Source organism: Xenopus laevis, chromosome 2S (assembly GCF_017654675.1).
Source record: "Xenopus laevis strain J_2021 chromosome 2S, Xenopus_laevis_v10.1, whole genome shotgun sequence".
In the NCBI taxonomy this organism is placed as follows: Eukaryota; Metazoa; Chordata; class Amphibia; order Anura; family Pipidae; genus Xenopus; species Xenopus laevis.
Window position 1 is genome coordinate 30471366 of NC_054374.1, and position 23645 is coordinate 30495010.

Genomic DNA, 23645 nt, shown 5'->3' on the forward strand with positions numbered 1-23645 from the left:
GTATGGCGGGGGTATATACACAATGATGATAGTTATGGATTTGTTGCATAGAGTGCAGTAAAGAATAATATGGCAACCATTGTGGTCTGTAAAACCATGGTTCAGAGAAAATTTTGTGTTTTTCCTAATTAGAATAGATACCCCCCCGTGTCTTTTAGGGGAGAGGATTTTTTGTCCTGTCAGGTGAGTTTCCTATAGCAGAATAGAAGGTGCATGCTTCTTAAAGGAAATCTATACCCCCTGGGATCCTAGGATTCACGGTGCACACAAACCAAACAAACCATACATGTTAGGTCACATGAGCCAATTAACAGTCAGAGTTCTGATTTTTGCTTCCACACTTCTTCCTGTTACAGTTAGAGCTGCAGTATTTCTGGTCAGGTGATCTCTGAGGCAGCACACAGACCATCACGAAATGGTGGTTCAAGGCAAGAGATGTAAATGAGCAATATATTCCAGTTTGGGAAGATTCTTTAATATGCCACTTAATTTAAATAAAAACTGTTGCTCAAGTATTAATTTTGGGGGTATAGTTTTCCTTTAACGTAGTTGTGCATAAGGCTACGTTTAAATGTAAGAGTTAAGGTTCCTGGTGTTCCATGAGATAATATTAGAGAGTGAAATAGTTTATGGGATACACTTGAGAGGGCAGCATGAGTGCTATTGCTTGCAGAGTACAGGAGAAGGAGAGAGTTGAATCAACATATGAACAATATTCCTAAATTTCCCACTCCAACCCCCCCCCCCCAAACTGGGGTGGGTCTAGTACACATAACAGTAAAACCATATTCACGATCAATAGAGGGGTGCATGCATCATTTAAAACCAGAACTTAACTAGTTTTCGGTCTTATAGGGCTGTAGTCCCATCCAGCCTAGTTGCAATGTAGCCTAATGGTCTGCCGGAGTAAAAGCCAGACCTGAAAGAAACCTGCATCTATGGATGACAACCCTATACCTATACTAAATTAACTGTAGACTTTGAGTTCACTATGCTTGTCCAAGGAGTCATCCAAGTCATTGCAAGTGATTTCTCTAGCCACAATGGAGTAGGTCCAACTTTTGATTATATAACAATTATAACAATGTAAAAGTAAAAAAAACACAATTTCTAACCTTCCCTTTGTGGAATCACTTGTAAAGTTGCCCCAGAACCCCTTTAAACATTTGTTAAATCGTTTCTATAATGTACAATTCCTTACCATGACATTGCCTGCAATATTTGTGATTTGTAAGGCCAGGGGAAGAACATTCAGCTCACACATGATCTGAAGGATGAATTTTGCATCAATCCAGGTGTTCTCCAGCATGTACAGAAGATGTACTGAATCACTGCAAGTGAAAGAATCCTATTAAAGGGATTGTTCACATTTGAAAAAACTATTAGTATGACGTAAAGAGTGATATTCTGAGACAATTTGCAAATGGTTTTCATTTTGTATTATTTAAAGTTTTTTGTTATTTATCTTTTTATTCCGCAGCTCTCCAATTTGCATTTTAAACTATCTGGTAGCTATGGTCCAAATTACCCTAGCAACCATGCATTGATTTAAATAGGAGACCGGAATACGAATAGGACAGGACCTGAATAGAAAGAGGAGTAACAAAAATTAGCAATAAAACATTTGTAGCATTACAACGCATTTACTTTTAGAAGGGGTCAACAACACCCATTTGAAAGCTGCAAAGAGTAACTAGAGGCGAATAATTATAAAACTATAAAAAATAATGAAAACCAATAGAAAAGTTGCTTAAACCTTAAAGATTAACCATCCCTTTAAGGAAAGCAAGTATATGCTATAATTAAAAACAAACCTTGAAGTCTGCCTGATTTATTTCAGAACTATACAAAACATGACATTAGGTCTTTAGTAATACATAGGCAAAGATGCAGTGATGTAATTGACAACCTTTATTTAAGGCAGTGACCCATGTATTACCAGAATACCATACAAACTCGCAGTAGTCATCAGCGTTTCACTGATTGACCCCTGTGCTGAATAGGTTCACACAAGTTACAATAACATGTATGCCAATGTTTATATTGTTTTTGTTTCAATTATCAGTATATGAATGGGCTGCTCTAGTAAGAGATCTTCACTTTTAAAATTTACATTCAAAATTTTTTTTTTCAGTTTCAGAGTTATTTAAGTTTTTATTAACTACCAATAAGATAAATTTTGTAACAACAGCGTCACCTGCTGGTCAGTTCCTGTAACTGTACAAACAGGTACAGTCAAAAAAGATATACAGGTATGGGACCTGCTGTTATCCAGAATGCTCACGACCTGGGGGTTCTTTCCGTTATTTGGATATTTATGCCTTAAGCCTATTAGAAAATCGTGTAAACATTAAATTAGGGATGCACCGAATCCAGGATTCGGTTCGGGATTCGGCCAGGATTCGGCCTTTCAGCAGGATTCGGATTTGGCCGAATCCTTCTGCCCAGCCGAACCGAATCCGAATCCTAATTTGCATATGCAAATTAGGGGCGGGAGGGAAATTGCATGACTTTTTGTCAGAAAACAAGGAAGTAAAAAATGTTTCCCCCTTCCCACCCCTAATTTGCATATGAAAATTAGGGTTCAGATTCAGTTCGGTATTCGGCCGAATCTTTCACGAAGGATTCGGGGGTTCGGCCGAATCCAAAAAAGTGGATTCCGTGCATCCCTACATTAAATAAACCCAATAGGCTGGTTTTGCTTCCAAAAAGGATTAATTATTTCTTAGTTTGGATTAAAGGGATACGGTCATGGGGGAAGAAAAAAAAATCAAATTTTAATAGTGCTGCTCCAGCAGAATTCTGCACTGAAATCCATTTCTCAAAAGAGCAAACTGATTTTTTTCACTTTACTGCTGTACTGCAAGTTGGAGTGATATCCCTCCCTTTCCCCCCCCCAGCAGCCAAACAAAAGAACAATGGGAAGGTAACCAGATAACAGCTCCCTAACACAAGATAACAGCTGCCTGGTAGATCTAAGAACAACACTCAATAGTAAAAACCCATGTCCCACTGAGACACATTCAGTTACATTGAGAAGGAAAAACAGTAGCCTGCCAGAAAGCATTTCTCTCCTAAAGTGCAGGCACAAGTCACATGACCAGGGGCAGCTGGGAAATTGACAAAATGTCTAGCCCCACGTCAGATTTCAAAATTGAATATAAAAAAGGAGATTTTGTTTACTTACCGTTAAATCTTTTTCTCTTCAGTCACTTGGGGGACACAGGGACCTTGGGTATAGCTAGTACCACTAGGAGGCAGGACACAACCACAAAACAAAAACTGACTCCTCCCTCGCTGGCTATACCCCAGCAGGCGGAGCCTAAAGCCAGTTTGTACCAAAGTCAACAGGAATAAAACTAGATATGGAAAAAACATTCCAAACTCAATTTAACCAAAAACATATCTGAAGGAGTGAAGGCCTCTATCCAGGGAGGGAAGCCCTGTGTCCCCAAGTGACTGAAGAGAAAAATCTCCTTTTCTCTAAGTCAGCTTGGGGGACACAGGGACCTTGGACATACCAAAGCTGTCCCCAGAAACCGGGCGGGAAAAGAGGCCTAAGTAGAAACCACTGCAGCTTGCAGCACCCTTCTGCCGAATCGAGTGTCAGATGCCGCAAAGGTATCAAAGTGGTAAAATTTGGAAAAAGAATGGACAGAAGTCCACGTAGCCGCCTTGCACAGCTGCTCGGCCGAAACTTGGTTACGGAACGCCCAGGAAGTACTCACACCCCTGGTGGAGTGAGCCGTGATTCTGGTCGGGGGATCCTTCCCCTTTGCCGTGTAAGCTCCTGGATAGCCTGTTTGATCCAGCGGGAGATGGCCTGCTTGGTAGCCGGACAGCCCTGTCGAGGTCCTGAAGGGAGCACCAACAGGGCATCGCATTTACGGATCTCTCGAACCCTATGCAGGTAGAACTTCAGAGCTCTGACAGGATCGAGGGTGTGTAAGGCTCGTTCCTTAGAATTTGCCGGAGCCGGACAGAAGGATGGCACAACAATTTCCTGGTTAAGATGGAAACTCAGAGACGACCTTTGGGAGGAACGAAGGGATGGTGCGAAGAACGGCCCTGTCCAGATGGAAGACGAGGTAGGGAGCCGTACATGAAAGAGCGCTGAGCTCGGAGACACGTCTCGCTGAGGCAATGGCAAGGAGAAAAACCGTCTTCCAGGTGAGCCACTGAAGCGGCACTGAGGCGAGAGGTTCAAATGGAGGCAGTTGAAGAGCGTGTAACACTTGCGTGAGGTCCCAAACAGGAAAGGTTGCTCTAACAGGGGGAGCCACGTGGGCCACTCCCTGCATAAAGGTCTTGACATCAGGAAGTACAGCTAGACGTCGTTGGAAAAGAACTGACAGGGCTGAAATTTGAGATTTTAGTGACCCCAAAGACATGCCCAGCGAGAGGCCCTCTTGCAAGAACTCCAGGATGTGAGGAATGGAAAACTCCCGGAACTTCACCTTGAGTTTAGAGCACCACTGTCGGTAGGTGGACCAAACCCTATAGTAGGCTCTGGCTGAAACTGGCTTACGAGCTGCGCACATTGTGAGTGCGACGGCCTTGGAAAAACCCTTCCGTGTCAGGATTCGTGTCTCAAGAGCCAGGCCGTTAAGTTGAGGCATCCTGGGTTTGGATGCCGTATCGGTCCCTGGGTGAGAAGGTCCGGCAGTGATGGCAGAGTCCATGGTTCCGCCACGGAGAGATTGAGGAGGTCCGAGAACCAGGCCCGACGGGGCCACCTTGGTGCTATCAGGATAAGCGTGGTCCGTTCTCTTCGAATGGTTCTGGGAATGAGAGGCAGAGGCGGGAAGGCATACGCTAGTCGAAAGGGCCAGGGGGCCGTTATGGCGTCCACATCGTGAGCCAGGGGATCCCTGTAACGAGCCAGGAACGTCGGAACCTTCCTGTTGTGCCTGGTTGCCATGAGATCCACCTCTGGTATGCCCCACCGAAGCGACAGCTCTTGGAAGACTTCGTCGTTTAGTGACCACTCGCCCGGGTCGAGGGACTGACGGCTGAGGAAGTCCGCTTCCCAATTCAGCAACCCCGGGATGTAAATGGCTGACAGGTGAACATTGCGAGCTTCGGCCACCGAAAGATGAGCTTTATCTCGTTTAGCGCCCCTCTGCTTCTTGTACCGCCCTGGTGGTTGATGTAAGCCACAGCCGTCGAGTTGTCCGACTGAACCTTCACCGCTTGGCCTTCGAGTTCTTGTTGCCAGTGGAGGAGGCCAAGCCGAATTGCCCGGATCTCGAGCAGGTTGATCTGCAGATGTTTCTCGTGCTGGTTCCACTTCCCTTGAGCCGACCGCCCCTCGAGAACCGCTCCCCAACCGAAGAGGCTCGCATCGGTCGTCAGGATACGCCAGCAAGGCTCGCCGAGGCACCTGCCCTTGGTGAGATGAGGGGTCTGTAACCACCAGAGAGGGATGACCTCGTCTGTTGAGAGAGGGGTATCTCCTGTAGCAGGGAGTTCCTGTTCCAGGATGAGAGAATGTTCCACTGAAGGTCCCGGAGATGGAATTGGGCAAAAGGTACTGCTTCTATGGTGGATGCCATAACTCCCAGAACCTTCATGCAGAATCTCGCAGCTTCTGAAGTAGACTCGTCACCAATCTTTGTAGGCAGACCACCTTCTCGATCGGTAGAGATATCGTTTGAGACTGCGTGTTGAAGGTCATGCCCAGGAAAACCATGGAGTGGCTGGGTATTAGCGAGGATTTGGTGAGGTTGAGAACCCAGCCCAGATCTTGCAGTTTGGTCATGGAGGTCTTTAGAGCTGGTTGAGCCTCCTGAAAGGAAGGTGCCTTGATCAGTAAGTCGTCGAGGTAGGGAGTGATGTCTATCCCTGCACTGCGAATGTCTGCCGTGGCCGCAGCCATAATCTTGGTGAAAACTCGAGGAGCCGAGGTGAGGCCGAACGGGCAGACTTGTGAACTGGAAATGACGATTTTGGAAGGCAAATCTCAAGTACTTCTGATGCGGAGGGAAAATGGGCACATGCAGATAAGCGTCCTTGATGTCGAGAGACATGAGAAATTGACCCGGAGACATCGCTGCAATGACGGATCGTAAGGACTCCATTTTGAACTTCCGAGGACGGAGGAATTTGTTTAGTTCTTTTAAGTCTAGGATAGGTCGAACGGATCCGTCCTTTTTGGGAACAACAAAAAGGTTCGAATAGAAACCCTTGAATCGCTCCGCAGGAGGAACCGGAATAATAACTTCTGCGAGCAGAAGGACTGGCGATAACGTCTTGGAATGCCAATTGTTTGTCCGATCCCGGTGGGAACCGTGACATGAAAAAAACGTGGGGGGGGGGAGAGATGAAAACTCCAGGTGGTATCCTCGGGTGACGACCTCGTGAATCCATGAGTCTTGAAATGAGTGTGACCCATGCATCTGCGAAAAGTCTTAATCTCCCCCCACAGGAGTTGGTGTTGGAAGCATGGCGTCATGCTGAGGTAGTTTTATCAGTGGTCTTGGAGACGTGTTTCCTGTTCTGCCAGGAAGGTCTCTGCTTGTTGCCAAAACGACCCCTGTTCGAGAATGATGTCCTTGGAGGAGAAGATCTGGAACCTCTGTTCTGGGGGCACGAAAAAACTTTCCTCTACGAAAAGTGGACGAGCCTTAGGCTGTGGCAGCAGGGTGCTCTTACCTCCCGTAGCCTGATTAATAATCTTGTCGAGGTCGGGCCCGAAGAGGAGTTTACCCTTGAAGGGGATGGATGTAAGCGACTTTTTGGAAGAGAGGTCGGCAGACCATAATTTCATCCAAAGGGATCTTCGTGCTGCAATGGCGAGGGCAGAGGACCTGCTAATGACTTGTGTGGCGTCAAGTGAAGCTTCGCATAAATAGTCATTTGCCTCCTTGATTTGTGAGGCGAGTTGAGAAAGTTCGTGGTGCGGAACTCCTTCCGCTATAGCGTTAACCAGATTAACGGACCAGGATTGGATAGCCCGGCTGACCCATGCTATGGCAATCACTGGGCGAAGGATGCACCAGAGGCAGAAAAAAACGGATCGTAGCAGGCTCTCTAATTTTTTGTCCATAGAGTCCTTGAAGGATGAGGCATCAGGGACTGGTAATGCTGTGTTTTTGGAAAGTCTAGAGACAGGAGCATCGACAGATGGTGGAGAGGACCACTTGTCGGTGATATCAGGCGCAAAGGGATATTGCCTGAGGAATCGACGGTTGGCTTGGAAGCGCCTCTCTGGTTTGTCCCATTCTTGTTGAATAATTTGATCGAGCTGAGAATGAGAGGGAAAAACAGGTGATGTCTTACTGTGCCGTTTGAAAAGAGCCTTTGAGGACTCAGCTGTGGCCCCTGTGTCTTGCAGGTTAAGAGTTTCCAGTACAGATGAAATCAGGGAGTCAATAGTTTCCGAAGAGAATTTATGGGAGTCCTCCTCGTCATGGCCGGAACTACAAGATAGTTCGCCGTCTGAGTGGTCCTCGTCCCAGAGTCAGGTGGAAAAGGAGACTGGTGCCTGGGAGGAGAAATACTGTCGTCATCAGACGGAGAGGGGCCCTGCGCTTAGAAGACCTAGGTCTAGGATTATCTAGCCGGGCAAGCAGCTTGTCCAGAGACTGAGCTAATTTGGGGATTCCCGTGGCCAATTGGATGCCCATTCTGGAGTGGATTGCTCCCTGGCTGGGGAAGCCGGTCTGCTAGAAGCTGGGGAGTCCCCTTGAATGACCTGATTCTGAGGTGGAGTAGGTACTGGGGGATCAGTAACCAGAGACTTACAATTAACACATAGAGGATCCTTGTGTCCTCGTGGGAGACGTTTGCAGCATTTGGCACAGGCTAAATAGGTAACAGAGGCAGTGGGTGCGGCCCTGGAAAAGAGACCCTCACTTGGCCCATCAGACATGATGATGGCTAAGGTGCAAGGTAGCTGAATTTGCTAAGCCAAGGGAGGCCTCCCCAACCCCCAGAGGGCAAAACTACACGCTAGCCTGCAGAGGAGAATGCAGGGAAGGAGGAGTAGTTTGTTAGAAACCTGGTAAGGGCGAGGAGATTCTCTGCGTCCCTGTGTGCTGTGCCGTGCCTCTCAGTGTCTGTGAAATGCGCGCGTAGGGTGCGCCACTTGATCCAAAATGGCGGCACGCACGGAGAGGAGGAGACACGCATGGCGCCAGAGGGCGTACTGCGCATGCGCGAGATCGCGCAACGAATTCCCCGCCAGTGAAGGAAGCGCCGCTGAAGTCGGCGCTCCCCCACCAAGTCACCCAAAGAGGAAAGTGCCGCATGGCGCCAGAGAGCGCCGGAGAGCGCCTGTCACCCCTCCAAGCAGGGCCTTAGGGCCCTGATAGAAACGCCCCATAGAGTCCTAACAGGGAAGGTAGAAGTGAGGGGGAGTAGGGACCTTTCCGCTATAGATAGCATGGCCAGGCATAGGAATCCTTATCCAGTGTACTCATGCCTGGGAGGAATAGATAGAGAGAGGATAGGGGCTGAGGAAACAGACTTACCTCAGGCCCAAAAGATCCAATGCTCTCCTTGTCTGCCGGCCAGCACTTGCTCCTCCTGCAAGGAAGGGAAAACATTCTGTGAGCTGGATGGTCTGTGCCAGAGCACAAGATGACCCGGAGACAGGCTCCCACGTTGGGGGATAACATTAAGAGCCTTTACGTTGTGTAAAGGGTCTGCATTGCCCTGGTGTCAGCTTAGCTGACTTTTAGAGTAGCAAAAATAAAAAAACGTCCTAACCTCCTGAGGACACAACTCAAACTGGCTTTAGGCTCCGCCTGCTGGGGGTATAGCCAGCAAGGGAGGAGTCAGTTTTGTTTTGTGGTTGTGTCCTGCCTCCTAGTGGTACTAGCTATACCCAAGGTCCCTGTGTCCCCCAAGCTGACTTAGAGAAAAATCCGTTTGCGCTTTTGAGAAATGGATTTCAGTGCAGAATTCTGCTGGAGTAGCACTATTAACTAATGCGTTTTGAAAAAAACATTTTTTTCCGATGACAGGATCCCTTTAAGTACAGGCTACTGATAAAAGGAAATTGTTTTAAAAAATGTTGATTATAATGGAGTCTATGGAAGAAAGCCTTCTGTCTACCAGTAATTTAGAGATCTCAGGTTTTTGGATAGTGGATCCTATACCTGTACCTTGAACATTTTTTTTAGTTGACTATAGGTATGGTCATCCAAATTACAGAAAGATCAGAAAACCCCAGGTCCCAAGCATTCTCGATAATCCCATAGCTGCAATCAGAAAAATGTATGCAACATAGCCGTGTGTTTGCCTTGGTTCCCTCATCTGTGCTACCTTTTGCTAAATATTCATTCCATCGCCATCAATAATAAAGCCGCTTACATGTAGAGAACAACAAGTAGGAATTTTGATTTTGCAAAGCGCAACCATCAAAATAGAACGCGTAAGTATAATAAATTATGATCGATCAACAAGACCTACAAACTCAATAAGTAACGAAAAATTACCTTTTAGCTCATTTACATTTATTCAACGTTTTTCTACAAATTGTCCTAAAGTTACAGCTTTATTTTAAGAGTTTAAGGTACTTACTGGCATATATATATGTGAGCAAGAACAAATTCTAGATACGCCACATTATATTTTCTCTCTAATAATTAGCTAATAATGATATTAACAGCAGCAGAAGAAAATCCATTTAGTAATTTGGGAGTTTAGAGAAGTACCTAATAGTCAGAAAGGAAGCGAATCACTGGTTTCTACCTTGAATTTGCAGAGGTCAAACACACGCAAGTTGACAAAATCTTAAAATTCCTGTGCAAGGCAAGAGCAATTTTCCGTACGTATTAGTTCGGTGTCCAGGCCAATTCTGTATAATGGAATATGTAGCTTTTACATTTAACCCTTTAAATGCCACAGATCGTAGAATCTACGTTCTGTGGCAAAGGTACTTGAAATGCCACAGAACGTAGATTCTACGTTCTGCAGCACTTCCGGGTTCAGAAGCGGAGGAGCGGCTGTTAGAGCCGCTCGCTCCGTTCCTGCTCGATCCCCTGCCCCTAGGCAACGAGCAGAGCAGGGATCGAGTGGCCCCTGGGGCGCGATCGCCCAGGGGCCCAAAAACAGCAGCAGGCACGTGTTACTTACGTGTCCTGCTGCTGCAGCCTGCACCGGATCGACGATCTCCGCCCCCACAGCACACAGACAGGAACCACGAGGCAGATGTCTTCCAGGGAGTCTTCCTGATCGCCTGCAACAGTCTCCAGCGATTTTTTCAGGTTAGTGCAACAATTACACACACAAACACACCAACACACACTTATTACAGTAATACACACTTAGATTCACACTTACACACACTTACACATACATTTTTGGGGATTGGGGGGGTCACTTACACTCACTGCACTTACACACATGTGCACACGCACACACGCGCACATAACATGTAATTTACCATTTGTACACACGCACACGCACATACATGGCATTGTGGCTTTTTTTTTTTTTTTTTCTTATCGCATCGTCTCTTTTTTTTGGCTGAAAAAAATGTTTTATTGCCATTACGAATAGCGTATTCGCTAACCGTACTGTGCAATATCTTTTTTATGTTATTTCGGTGATTATATTGCAATTTTGGGTATTTTGGTGCATTTTTAGCCATTTTATTGAATTTTTAGCCATTTTATTGCATTTTCAGCTCTGCGTATGTTGTGTTCACTTGTTTCTAGCCGTATAACCTGTTTGGCCCAGCTAAAATATTCAAACTGTGATTCTGACGGCCGATAACACTAGTCTGGAAAAAAAACATTGATTTTTGTGGTTTTATTGGATTTTTTTGCATTTCACTCTTTACTGCCTTATTTTGTTTTGCCTTGTAAATTTTATCTACTTTATATCCATTTGGGGGTCTCTGTGCGCCACATAGTTTGGTATATCTATGCATATTGGGCATCAAAGTGTTCAGTAAGACCCCTGGCGTTCATATTTAGGATGTTTTATGCTGATACGTTACGAAATGTGGGGCATATAATGGGGTAAAATTCAAGCTTTGTGACGATTTTCAGAAATTTGATAAAAACCGTTATGTTCAGCATTGCTTTGCAGTTTGGCAGTTTGCAGTAGAAACACTTATTTACCCATATTGGATTCGTCAGAATGTGTACTTTCTGAAAATATATGGTTTTCTGGGGTCTCTGTACTGTTAGGGGGGTCTAATGTCGCATAATACACACACCAGGTGCTCATATTGCAGCAGCCAGCGCGTCAGCCGTGAAAATGTATATACACTATTGTCATTTGGGGGTCTCTGTACACCACATAGTTTGGTATATCTATGCATACTGGGCATCAAAGTGTTCAGTAGACCCCTGGCGTTCATATTTAGGATGTTTTATGCTGATACGTTAAGAAATGTGGGGCATATAATGGGGTAAAATTCAAGCTTTGTGACGATTTTCAGAAATTTGATAAAAACCGTTATTTTCAGCATTGCTTTGCAGTTTGGCAGTTTGCAGTAGAAACACTTATTTACCCATATTGGATTCGTCAGAATGTGTACTTTCTGAAAATATATGGTTTTCTGGGGTCTCTGTACTGTTAGGGGGGTCTAATGTCGCATAATACACACACCAGGTGCTCATATTGCAGCAGCCAGCGCGTCAGCCGTGAAAATGTATATACACTATTGTCATTTGGGGGTCTCTGTACACCACATAGTTTGGTATATCTATGCATACTGGGCATCAAAGTGTTCAGTAGACCCCTGGCGTTCATATTTAGGATGTTTTATGCTGATACGTTAAGAAATGTGGGCATATAATGGGGTAAAATTCAAGCTTTGTGACGATTTTCAGAAATTTGATAAAAACCGTTATGTTCAGCATTGCTTTGCAGTTTGGCAGTTTGCAGTAGAAACACTTATTTACCCATATTGGATTCTTCAGAATGTGTACTTTCTGAAAATATATGGTTTTCTGGGGTCTCTGTACTGTTAGGGGGTCTAATGTCGCATAATACACACACCAGGTGCTCATATTGCAGCAGCCAGCGCGTCAGCCGTGAAAATGTATATACACTATTGTCATTTGGGGGTCTCTGTGCGCCACATAGTTTGGTATATCTATGCATATTGGGCATCAAAGTGTTCAGTAGACCCCTGGCGTTCATATTTAGGATGTTTTATGCTGATACGTTACGAAATGTGGGGCATATAATGGGGTAAATTCAAGCTTTGTGACGATTTTCAGAAATTTGATAAAAACCGTTATTTTCAGCATTGCTTTGCAGTTTGGCAGTTTGCAGTAGAAACACTTATTTACCCATATTGGATTCGTCAGAATGTGTTACTTTCTGAAAATATATGGTTTTCTGGGGTCTCTGTACTGTTAGGGGGTCTAATGTCGCATAATACACACACCAGGTGCTCATATTGCAGCAGCCAGCGTCAGCCGTGAAAATGTATATACACTATTGTCATTTGGGGGTCTCTGTACACCACATAGTTTGGTATATCTATGCATACTGGGCATCAAAGTGTTCAGTAGACCCCTGGCGTTCATATTTAGGATGTTTTATGCTGATACGTTACGAAATGTGTGGCATATAATGGGGTAGAATTCAAGCTTTGTGACGATTTTCAGAATTTGATAAAAAACCCTTATGTTCAGCATTGCTTTGCAGTTTGGCAGTTTGCAGTAGAAACACTTATTTACCCATATTGGATTCGTCAGAATGTGTACTTTCTGAAAATATTGGTTTTCTGGGGTCTCTGTACTGTTAGGGGGTCTAATGTCGCATAATACGCACACCAGGTGCTCATATTGCAGCAGCCAGCGCGTCAGCCATGAAAATGTATATACACTATTGTCATTTGGGGTCTCTGTGCGCCACATAGTTTGGTATATCTATGCATACTGGGCATCAAAGTGTTCAGTAGACCCTGGCGTTCATATTTAGGATGTTTTATGCTGATACGTTACGAAATGTGTGGCATATAATGGGGTAGAATTCAAGCTTTGTGACGATTTTCAGAAATTTGATAAAAACCGTTATGTTCAGCATTGCTTTGCAGTTTGGCAGTTTGCAGTAGAAACACTTATTTACCCATATTGGATTCGTCAGAATGTGTACTTTCTGAAAATATATTGGTTTTCTGGGTCTCTGTACTGTTAGGGGGTCTAATGTCGCATAATACACACTCCAGGTGCTCATATTGCAGCAGCCAGAGCGTCAGCCGTGAAAATGTCTATACATATTGTCATTTGGGGGTCTCTGTGCGCCACATAGTTTGGTATATCTATGCACATTGGCATCAAACTGTTTAGTAGACCCATATGTTTATATTTAGGATGCTTTATGCTGGTAATGATACATGGACAATACGATGCTGGAAAGTTGAAGCTTTGAGGCAATTTCCAGATATTTCACCAAAACCGCCAAATTTGGCAAAGCCTTGCGACTCAGTAGTTTGGAGCAGAAAGGCATGGGTACCCATTTTAGATTCTGTAGAATGTGTACTTTCCAAAAATATATGGGTTGGGGGGTAAACATCTATTTCTGTGTTTTTACCCCACAAAAATGCAGTGAATGTGTTAATTTTTCATTAGCTGAAGTTACCCACCGGACAATTTGTATGTGCTAACTTCATTTTGGGGCCTCTAAATGCCATATACTTTGGTAAACTTATGAACGATGGCCACCAAAAATGTTCTGAGGAACCCTGGCAATCATATTTAGGGTGCTTTTTCTTAGTACGTAATGACACATGGGTGATATGGTGCTGGGAAGTTGAAGCTTTGAGGCAATTTTCAGATATTTCACCAAAAACCGACAACTTTGGGAAAGCCTTGCGACTCAGTAGTTTGGAGCAATAAGGCATGGGTACCATTTTAGATTCGGTAGAATGTGTACTTTCCAAAAATGTATGGGTTTGGGGGGTAAACATATATTTCTGTGTTTTACCCCACAAAAATGCAGTCAATGTGTTGATTTTTCATTAGCTGAAGTTACCCACGGGACTGTTTGTATGCGCTAACTTCATTTTGGGGCCTCTAAATGCCAGATACTTTGGTAAACCTATGAACAATGGCCACCAAACTGTTCGGGAGTAACCCTGGCAATCATATTTAGGGTGCTTTTTCTTAGTACGTAATGACACATGGGTGATATGGTGCTGGGAAGTTGAAGCTTTGAGGCAATTTTCAGATATTTCACCAAAACCGACAACTTTGGGAAAGCCTTGCGACTCAGTAGTTTGGAGCAATAAGGCATGGGTACCCATTTTAGATTCGGTAGAATGTGTACTTTCCAAAATGTATGGGTTTGGGGGGTAAACATATATTTCTGTGTTTTTACCCCACAAAAATGCAGTCAATGTGTTGATTTTTCATTAGCTGAAGTTACCCACGGGACTGTTTGTATGCGCTAACTTCATTTTGGGGCCTCTAAATGCCAGATACTTTGGTAAACCTATGAACAATGGCCACCAAACTGTTCGGAGGAACCCTGGCAATCATATTTAGGGTGCTTTTTCTTAGTACGTAATGACACATGGGTGATATGGTGCTGGGAAGTTGAAGCTTTGAGGCAATTTTCAGATATTTCACCAAAACCGACAACTTTGGGAAAGCCTTGCGACTCAGTAGTTTGGAGCAGAAAGGCATGGGTACCCATTTTAGATTCAGTAGAATGTGTACTTTCCAAAAATATATGGGTTTGGGGGGTAAACATATATTTCTGTGTTTTTACCCCACAAAAATGCAGTCAATGTGTTGATTTTTCATTAGCTGAAGTTACCCCACGGGACTGTTTGTATGCGCTAACTTCATTTTGGGGCCTCTAAATGCCAGATACTTTGGTAAACCTATGAACAATGGCCACCAAACTGTTCGGAGTAACCCTGGCAATCATATTTAGGGTGCTTTTTCTTAGTACGTAATGACACATGGGTGATATGGTGCTGGGAAGTTGAAGCTTTGAGGCAATTTTCAGATATTTCACCAAAACCGACAACTTTGGGAAAGCCTTGCGACTCAGTAGTTTGGAGCAATAAGGCATGGGTACCCATTTTAGATTCGGTAGAATGTGTACTTTCCAAAAATGTATGGGTTTGGGGGTAAACATATATTTCCTGTGTTTTTACCCCACAAAAATGCAGTCAATGTGTTGATTTTTCATTAGCTGAAGTTACCCACGGGACTGTTTGTATGCGCTAACTTCATTTTGGGGACTCTAAATGCCAGATACTTTGGTAAACTTATGAACAATGGCCACCAAAATGTTCAGAGGAACCCTGGCAATCATATTTAGGGTGCTTTTTCTTAGTACGTAATGACACATGGGTGATATGGTGCTGGGAAGTTGAAGCTTTGAGGCAATTTTCAGATATTTCACCAAAACCCGACAACTTTGGGAAAGCCTTGCGACTCAGTAGTTTGGAGCAGAAAGGCATGGGTACCCATTTTAGATTCAGTAGAATGTGTACTTTCCAAAAATGTATGGGTTTGGGGGGTAAACATATATTTCTGTGTTTTTACCCCACAAAAATGCAGTCAATGTGTTGATTTTCATTAGATGAAGTTACCCACAGGACTATTTGTATGCGCTAACTTCATTTTGAGGCCTCTAAATGCCAGATACTTTGATAAACCTATGAACAATGGCCACCAAACTGTTTGGAGGAACCCTGGCAATCATATTTAGGGGTGCTTTTTCTTGGTGCGTAACGATACATGGGTGATATGGTGCTGGGAAGTTGAAGCTTTGAGGCAATTTTCAGATATTTCACAAAAACCGACAATTGTGGGAAAGCCTTACGACTCAGTAGTTTGGAGCAGAAAGGCATGGGTACCCATTTTAGATTCGGTAGAATGTGTACTTTCCAAAAATATATGGGTTTTGGGGGGTAAACATATATTTCTGTGTTTTTACCCCACAAAAATGCAGTCAATGTGTTGATCTTTCATTAGCTGAAGTTACCCACGGGACTGTTTGTATGCGCTAACTTCATTTTGGGGCCTCTAAATGCCAGATACTTTGGTAAACTTATGAACAATGACCACCAAAATGTTCAGAGGAACCCTGGCAATCATATTTAGGGTGCTTTTTCTTAGTACGTAATGATACATGGGTGATATGGTGCTGGGAAGTTGAAGGTTTGAGGAAATTTTCAGATATTTCACCAAAACCGACAATTTTGGGAAAGCCTTGCGACTCAGTAGTTTGGAGCAGAAAGGCATGGGTACCCATTTTAGATTCAGTAGAATGTGTACTTTCCAAAAATATATGGGTTTGGGGGGTAAACATATAATTCTGTGTTTTTACCCCACAAAAAATGCAGTCAATGTGTTGATTTCTCAGTAGCTGAAGTAAAGTCCCTGAACAATTTGGATGTGCTAACTACATATTGGTGTCTCTAAATGCCAGATACTTTGGTAAACCTATGCATAATGGGTATCAAATTGTTCAGTGGACCCCTGGCAATCATATTTCAGGTGCTTTTTCTTGGTACCTAATATAGTTTGGGATATGCGGAGCAGCAAAATAAAACCTTTGAAATGATTTTTCAGAATTTTGAATTTTTTGTTGAAAACCGCTATGTTCAGACAAGCTTTTATGTTTGGTAGTTGGGAGTAGAGAGACATAGTTACCCATTTTGTAATCGGCAGAATGTGTACTTTTCAAAAATGTATGGTTTTCTGGGGTAAACCTACGGTTTCAGGATTTTTTGCCTTGGAATCTAAAGCATGCCGTTTTCTGCCTTAGTGCTTTCAAAATTTGGTAATAGACTGCCGGGAGTTTTTGCTGTACAGAAATCCTAAATCTCCCTAAAACTATACATATCTGGTATTGGCACGTTCGAGAGACATAAGGCTTTCCAAATCAGTTGGATTTTCATCCGTAAAATGAAATATTTTTCTGGTATAAATTGATATACGATGAAAAATGGTAATTTTTCATTTTTTTTTGGTATTTAGCACTATAAATTTTTTTGCACAGGTGTAAATACATGAAAACTCAGGCAGATTTAGAAAGCTCAGTTTCTACCGAAAAAAACAATGTATAGTTTTCCTAGGTAAACTATAGGTTTCCCCTCAGAAAATGCCCCTAAAGTGAGAGAGCACAAAATGTTTCAAAAACGGCTGGCATTTCGCGTAACCAAAATGTGAAATTCTGCTGGCACTTAAAAGGTTAAAGAAGCACTCAGGCTGTTATGTTTTTTTTCAGAGCTAAAGTGATGTATCATTAAAGTTTCCCTCCATGCATTATTTTCAATGTGAAAGCTCCCTCTTCCATTATAAAGGTTGTTGTTTACTAGATCAGTCAGGTCACGGAGCTGAATATATACTTGTCAGCATATATTTTCTATACTAAAAAAATTTTTTTTGCTTTTGAATGTCGAGCCTATGACCTATTCAAGGTTAGGCGTGAAGGTGCATTGTATCGTTAAATGAAATATTCATAGCCTCAGAGGTTAGAAACAATGATTATTATCGGGATTTTGCAGAATATGAAATAAAATGCTTGATTTTTCTTCCTAGACAGGCATTTACTATTAAACAAATACTTTTCAGAAAACAACAACTCCTACAACCACAACGGTTCCGAGAACAAATCTTTCATGTATACTAGGAATGCACCAGAATCCTGTAGACAGGCTGAACAGAATCTGCATCCTAATTTGCATATGCAAATTAGGGATGAGGAGGGAAATCACGTGACTTTTTGTCACAAAACAAGGAAGTGAAGAATGTTTTCCCCTTCCCACCCGTAATTTGCATATGCAAACTAGGATTCGGACTCAGTTCGGTATTCGGCCGAATCTTTTGCGAAGGATTCGGGGGTTCGGCCGAATCCAAAATAGTGGGTTCGGTGCATCCCTAATACATACAAAGATTTTTGTACATACATAGTAGACTTGAAATCACAAATGGCTGATACATGACTCCTCTTTGATATTATGGAGGGACAACCACAATTGAAGAACCACTATACCTTCAGGTATAAGTTAGCATAATGTAGATATGAGCTCAAAGTATATTTAACACTTCATTTTTTATCCACCTACATTTGGCACTTGTATGCGCGCCAGAGAGTACAAACCAATAGGAAATGAGAAGGTTAAAGGATAAAAGAAGGTTAAAGGATAAGAACACCTTAAAAAACTGAATGCAAAATTGCTTAGTTTTGTTTTCTATGCACATGTGCAATTTACACAAATTTGTTTCAATTTAAGAGTTATATAAGTTTTTAACTGCCTGTAAAATTAATTTTGTAACAACATCACCTCCTTCTGGTCAGTTCCTGTATCTGTACAATCAGAGATACACCTTCAGAGGGGAAACAGAGAAGTGTTTTGATGTTGCTCTGCTCAGGAAAGAGATCAGAAGCCTAAAATACCCTTTCCCATTTCCTTCCTGAACATAGCTACATCAGATCACTTCTCTTATTTCCTTCTGAAAGTGCATCTTTTTGACTGCTTTGACCGAATAATTTTTCATTTGGGTTGTTTTTAATGTTTACTTATACCATGGGGGCAGATTTACTAAATTCGAGTGAAGGGTTCGAATTAAAAAAACTTCGAATTTCTACGTTTTTTTTGGGCTACTTTGACCATCGAATGGGCTACTTCGACCAAGACTATCGAACGATTTGAACTAAAAATCGTTCGACTATTCGACCATTCGATAGTCGAAGTACTGTCTCTTTAAAAAAAACTTCGACCCCCTAGTTCGGCAGATAAAAGCTACCGAACACAATGTTAGCCTATGGGGAAGGTCCCCATAGGCTTGCCCAAGTTTTTTTGATCGAAGGATATTCATTTGATCGTTGGATTAAAATCCTTCGAAACGTTCGATTCGAAGGATTTAATCGTTCGATCGAATGAATAATCCTTCGATCGATTGAATTTCCTGCGCTAAATCCTTCGAATTCGATATTCGAATTCGAAGGATTTAAATTCCTAGTCGAATATCGAGGGTTAATTAACCCTCGATATTCGACCCATAGTAAATCTGCCCCTTAATGTAGGGATGATCCAAGTATAGGAAGATGAACTCCAGCAGTTATTACTGCAAACAACTTTTTATTCCAGGCAGTGGTAAACACATGTTTCGGGTTCAATACCCCTAATTAATGTAGGGATGCACTGAATCCACTATTTTAGATTCGGCCGAAACCCCTAATCCTTTTCGAAAGATTCAGCCGAATACCGAACCGACTACAAATTTGCATATGCAAATTAGGGGTGGGAAAGGGAAAACATTTTTTACTTCCTTGATTTGTGACAAAAGTCACACTATTTCCCAGAATCGTCCGAATCTGAATCCTGCTGAAAAAGTCCTGGATTCGGTGCATCCCTACTTTAATGGAACTGTTGATAGCAAGCAAAACTTAAACAAATTTCTCGTATATGAAGATATACAATAAATATATAATAGCATAGATTAGATCATCATGCCATCTACATATATCTTATCTACTCATGTCCTTTCCATTTTTACTTACTTATATGCATTGCGGATGTTTTCAGGTGGGATTACAACTCTCTCTGCTTTCAGTATCTGATGTACCAATTCAGACAAATGATAGCTTTTACAGCGAATTAACTCCTTGGCAGAAATCTCAATATCACAAATGATGCGTCCACAAGCTGCATTTCTTTCTGCAAAGCCACTTCGACCCTTAAATAATAAAAATAAAGCAGAAAATGCATTTGGGTGTGTTTTGTACACAGAGAGGAGCAGTTTTATTGGTAGGAGACAATGTGTCTGCCATGGAAATTCATATGCGCTATCTTTATTTTGCAGGGACTAGAATCCACATTTTTGGATGGAACAGTTTGTTTCTGTTACTCAATGTAAACGAGTCGCAGTGAGACGTGAATTTTCACTATTAGTGCTGTTCTTATATCTACCAGGCAGCTCTTAACTGGTTACTTTCCCATTGTTCTGCTGATGGGCTGCTGGGGGAGGGGGTGATATCACTCCCTGAAGTTTACCAGAGCACAAGTCACATGCCTTGGGGCACATTGGAAACAGATAATATCGCTAGCCCCAATGTCAGATTTCAAAATTACATATATAAAAAAAATCAGTTTGCTCTTTTGAAACAAAGATTTACCTTAAGTGCAACTCCATTGACCATTTGGAAATAGATGTAAGTTAGTGTTACAACACATTTATGCAAACATGCATTAAATTAAAAAAATAATTCTATTTTATTTTAGATCCCTCCGGTGTGCTTAGTTATATAATGCAATCCGCTAGACCATGGCATCAAAGGAAAATTATGTACAGATTTAGTCCAACTGTTCAATGTTTTCAAACCACCCAAAGTGACTTTGTTTATGTGTTTTTTTCATTAAGTAAAAAAATATGACCATTTTGCAAGTCTGATCAACACAGAAACTGATTCTTTGAATATAAAATTATCTTGCCCCCTGATAGTAGTTTTCATTAAAGGAAAACTATACCCCCCAAACAATGTAGGCCTCTATAAAAAGATATTGCATAAAACAGCTCATATGTAAGTCCTGCTTCATGTAAATAAACCATTTTCATAATAATATACTTCTAGTAGTATGTGCCATTGGGTAATCATAAATAGAAATTGCCATTTTAAAAAATAAGGGCCGCCCCCTGGGATCGTAGGATTCACTGTACTCACAAACATACCAACAAACCATACATGTTAGGTCACATGAGCCAATTAACAGACAGAGTTGTGTCTTTTGCTTCCACACTTCTTCCTGTTACAGTTAGAGTTGAAGTATTTCTGGTCAGGTGACCTCTGAGGCAGCACACAGACCATCACAAAATGGTGGCTCAAGGCAAGAGATGTAAAAGGGCAATATTTACTTAAATATATATTCCAGTTTGGTAAGATTCTTTAATATGCCACTTAATATGATGTGAACTATCAGTTGCTTAAGTGTTCATTTTGGGAGTATAGTTTTCCTTTAAACATTTAAAAAGAACAGTTTTACAAATGGTCTATTTAAAATGAAACAAATAACCTTAATGCACAACCACAGATTATTCCCTTCTTTGTAATACAAGCACTGGACCTTCTATAGCACAAATGAGACAATGCCAGTAAAGCACTATGGTAAGGGGCAAAAGCACAGTTGGTTGCACCCAAGGTAGTAAGCAGACTGGCAATTTATAAAGCAAAACCAGGTGGCAAGGCTAAGAATCTTAAGTGGTTACTGTGCCAGGTCACCTGCATTTCAACCTGCTCAGTTTTTGTCTTTAATCTTCCTAAAAATGAGGCAAAGCAAGGCAAATATTTCAACCATATCTTAGGCCACGAAATTTACACCCATATTTAATCTGGGCCCCGTAAAAAAAGGTCAAATACTGTTCGAGAACATAACCCATTTGGACGACTCCTTTTAAAATCTATATATATGTAACCTTCAATATTACATGCAGGATGGGCATTCTATGAACTAAATCGATATCTATGAATCAGGTCTATCTTAGACTATAAAGTTATGCTCTTTTTACTTTTTTTAATGAATATGGTTCATTTTAAGACTTCTCTGAATAAAATTTCTGGACAGCCATTTAAATGATTTATCATCACATTAAAGTGTTTTTATTACATATTTTGTTTGTACCAATATCCTTACCCCAAGTTTTGGCATAACAGATCTTCTCAGTCTCCCAATTTTGGACCAGAATGGAACCTTGCATGAGTTAATCCTTTGAAGCAGCACTTCAAGATCAAAACCATAAATGTCATGGCCCTTTAAGAAAAGGAATTTATTAGAAGATAAGAGAGATCAGAGATGAGAGCTAGAGAGCTAGAGGGAGAGAGAGAGAGAGAGAGAGAGAGAGAGAGAGAGAGAGAGAGAGAGAGAGAGAGAGAGAGAGAGAGAGAGAGAGAGAGAGAGATAGAGATATATAGAGAGAGAGATAGAGAGAGAGATAGAGAGAGAGATAGATAGAGAGAGAGATAGATAGAGAGAGAGAGAGAGAGATAGATAGATAGATAGATAGATAGATAGATAGATAGATAGATAGATAGATAGATAGATAGATTTCTGTATATATAGAATATAGGTTGAATGAGCCTTAAAAAACAGCCATGCTTCTTAAAACCCCATATATCTATTTTGCTCTTGATTTGCATTTGTCAAATTGTTAATACCTGGAATCATTCAGTGCCTTCTACTTAAAGGAGAGGGAAAGATACAGAGGCATTTTTTTACCAATAGATTAGCTGCAATAGTGCAAGCTAGAAAGCTATATTTATTCTGAATAATAAAAGAATGTTTTACCATACCAGAGTAAAAAGCTCTAGAAGCTCTCTGTTTGTTTAGGATAGCAGCTGCAGTATTAGCTCGGTGTGATATCACTTCCTGCCTGAGTCTCTTCCTGCTCACTTATAGCTCTGGACTTAGATTATGTCAGAGAAGGGAGGGGGGGGAGCAAACTGAGCATGCTCAAGCCTTAGCCCTGGAGGTTCAAACTGAAAATTCGAAGTCTGATACAGAAACCCATGTATACACAATAGAAGGGAAAAAAAGCAGTGTTTCTTTTGACAGAGGACTCAGAGCAGCACTACTTTGAGAGTACACTGTTTTTTGGTGGACCTTTCTGATAAGGCTTACTTAGTTTTAACCATTCCTTCTGCTTTAGTAGATTGATGGTATAGAAACCCACTAACCTATCTTTCCTAGCTCTAAGTTGGCTGTAACACTGCTCCCCTAATTGGTTAATTTGCATCACTAATTTAGAAATTAATATAGATTTGTTACTAAATGTACAGGACACAAGATGACAAAAAGTAATACTTACTACAATAACATCTGGATCAATTTTATGAATTTTTGCTAGGAAAAACCCAAGTAGAGTTCGTTCAGTTAACGCAATCTCAATATTGGCATTCTGTAAAGAAAAGAAAAACAAAATAAAACCGCTGTAGACGCCGTATCTGTATTAAGAATAGCAGCTGACAATATTAGCTTGCTGTGTCATCACTATCTGCCCAAGTCTCTCCCTTAGCTCTGAGCTCAGATTACAGCAGGGAGTGGGGGAGGGGAAGAAGAGCAAACTGAGCATGCTCAAACCCAAGCCCTGGAGGTTTCAGCTGAAAACAGGAAGTCTGATACAGAAGCCCATGTGTACAGAACAGAAGGAATGAAATGCTGTGTTTCTTTTAACAGAGGACTCATATAGACCTTTCTAATAAAGCTTACTTAGTTTTAACTTTTCCTTCTCCTTTAATGCTATCACATCAAAAGATAAGTTATTGGTGCCAAACAAGCCAACTCCTGGCATTAAAAATCAGATAGTATACAATCCATGAGATGGTAATATCCTCTGTTGCAGGCCTCTGAGAGCTTGGTCTATACCTCCTGAGGACATTTCATAAACTAATTAGTGAGGCTGTGTTGGGGGTATAGCTTAGAGGGAGGAGGCTTGTTTTGGGAGTCCCACCTCCTAGGGGTTCCAAGGAAAGGCTAATGCTTAAAGGAGAAATCAACCCTACCCCGTTACTCTACGTAGACACCCCTCCTCCCCAGCCTAGCTACAACCACCCACCCACCCTGGGGGAAATGCACCTAACTTTTTAACTTATCCATCGGTGCAGATTCAGGGATCGCAGTTCAAGGCAGCCATCTTCCGGGTCTTCGGTATTCTGTGGCCGAGACCGAGAAATGGCGCATGCACAGATGGACCAATTTACGGTTTGGGACG

General features: G+C 42.1%; 1 protein-coding gene across 1 annotated transcript in view; it reads right to left on the bottom strand.

Annotated features, from left to right (window-relative positions):
* LOC108705797 (DNA polymerase alpha catalytic subunit-like) overlaps nucleotides 1–23645 on the bottom strand; it is a 125018-nt gene that overhangs the window by 10923 nt on the left and 90450 nt on the right. The window contains exons 18-21 of the mRNA XM_041583551.1: nucleotides 22743–22832; nucleotides 21572–21688; nucleotides 19444–19619; nucleotides 1202–1331 (exon numbers count right to left, since the gene is read on the bottom strand). Of these exons, the coding sequence (XP_041439485.1) occupies nucleotides 1202–1331; nucleotides 19444–19619; nucleotides 21572–21688; nucleotides 22743–22832 (513 nt within the window). The remainder of the gene's footprint in view (nucleotides 1–1201; nucleotides 1332–19443; nucleotides 19620–21571; nucleotides 21689–22742; nucleotides 22833–23645) is intronic.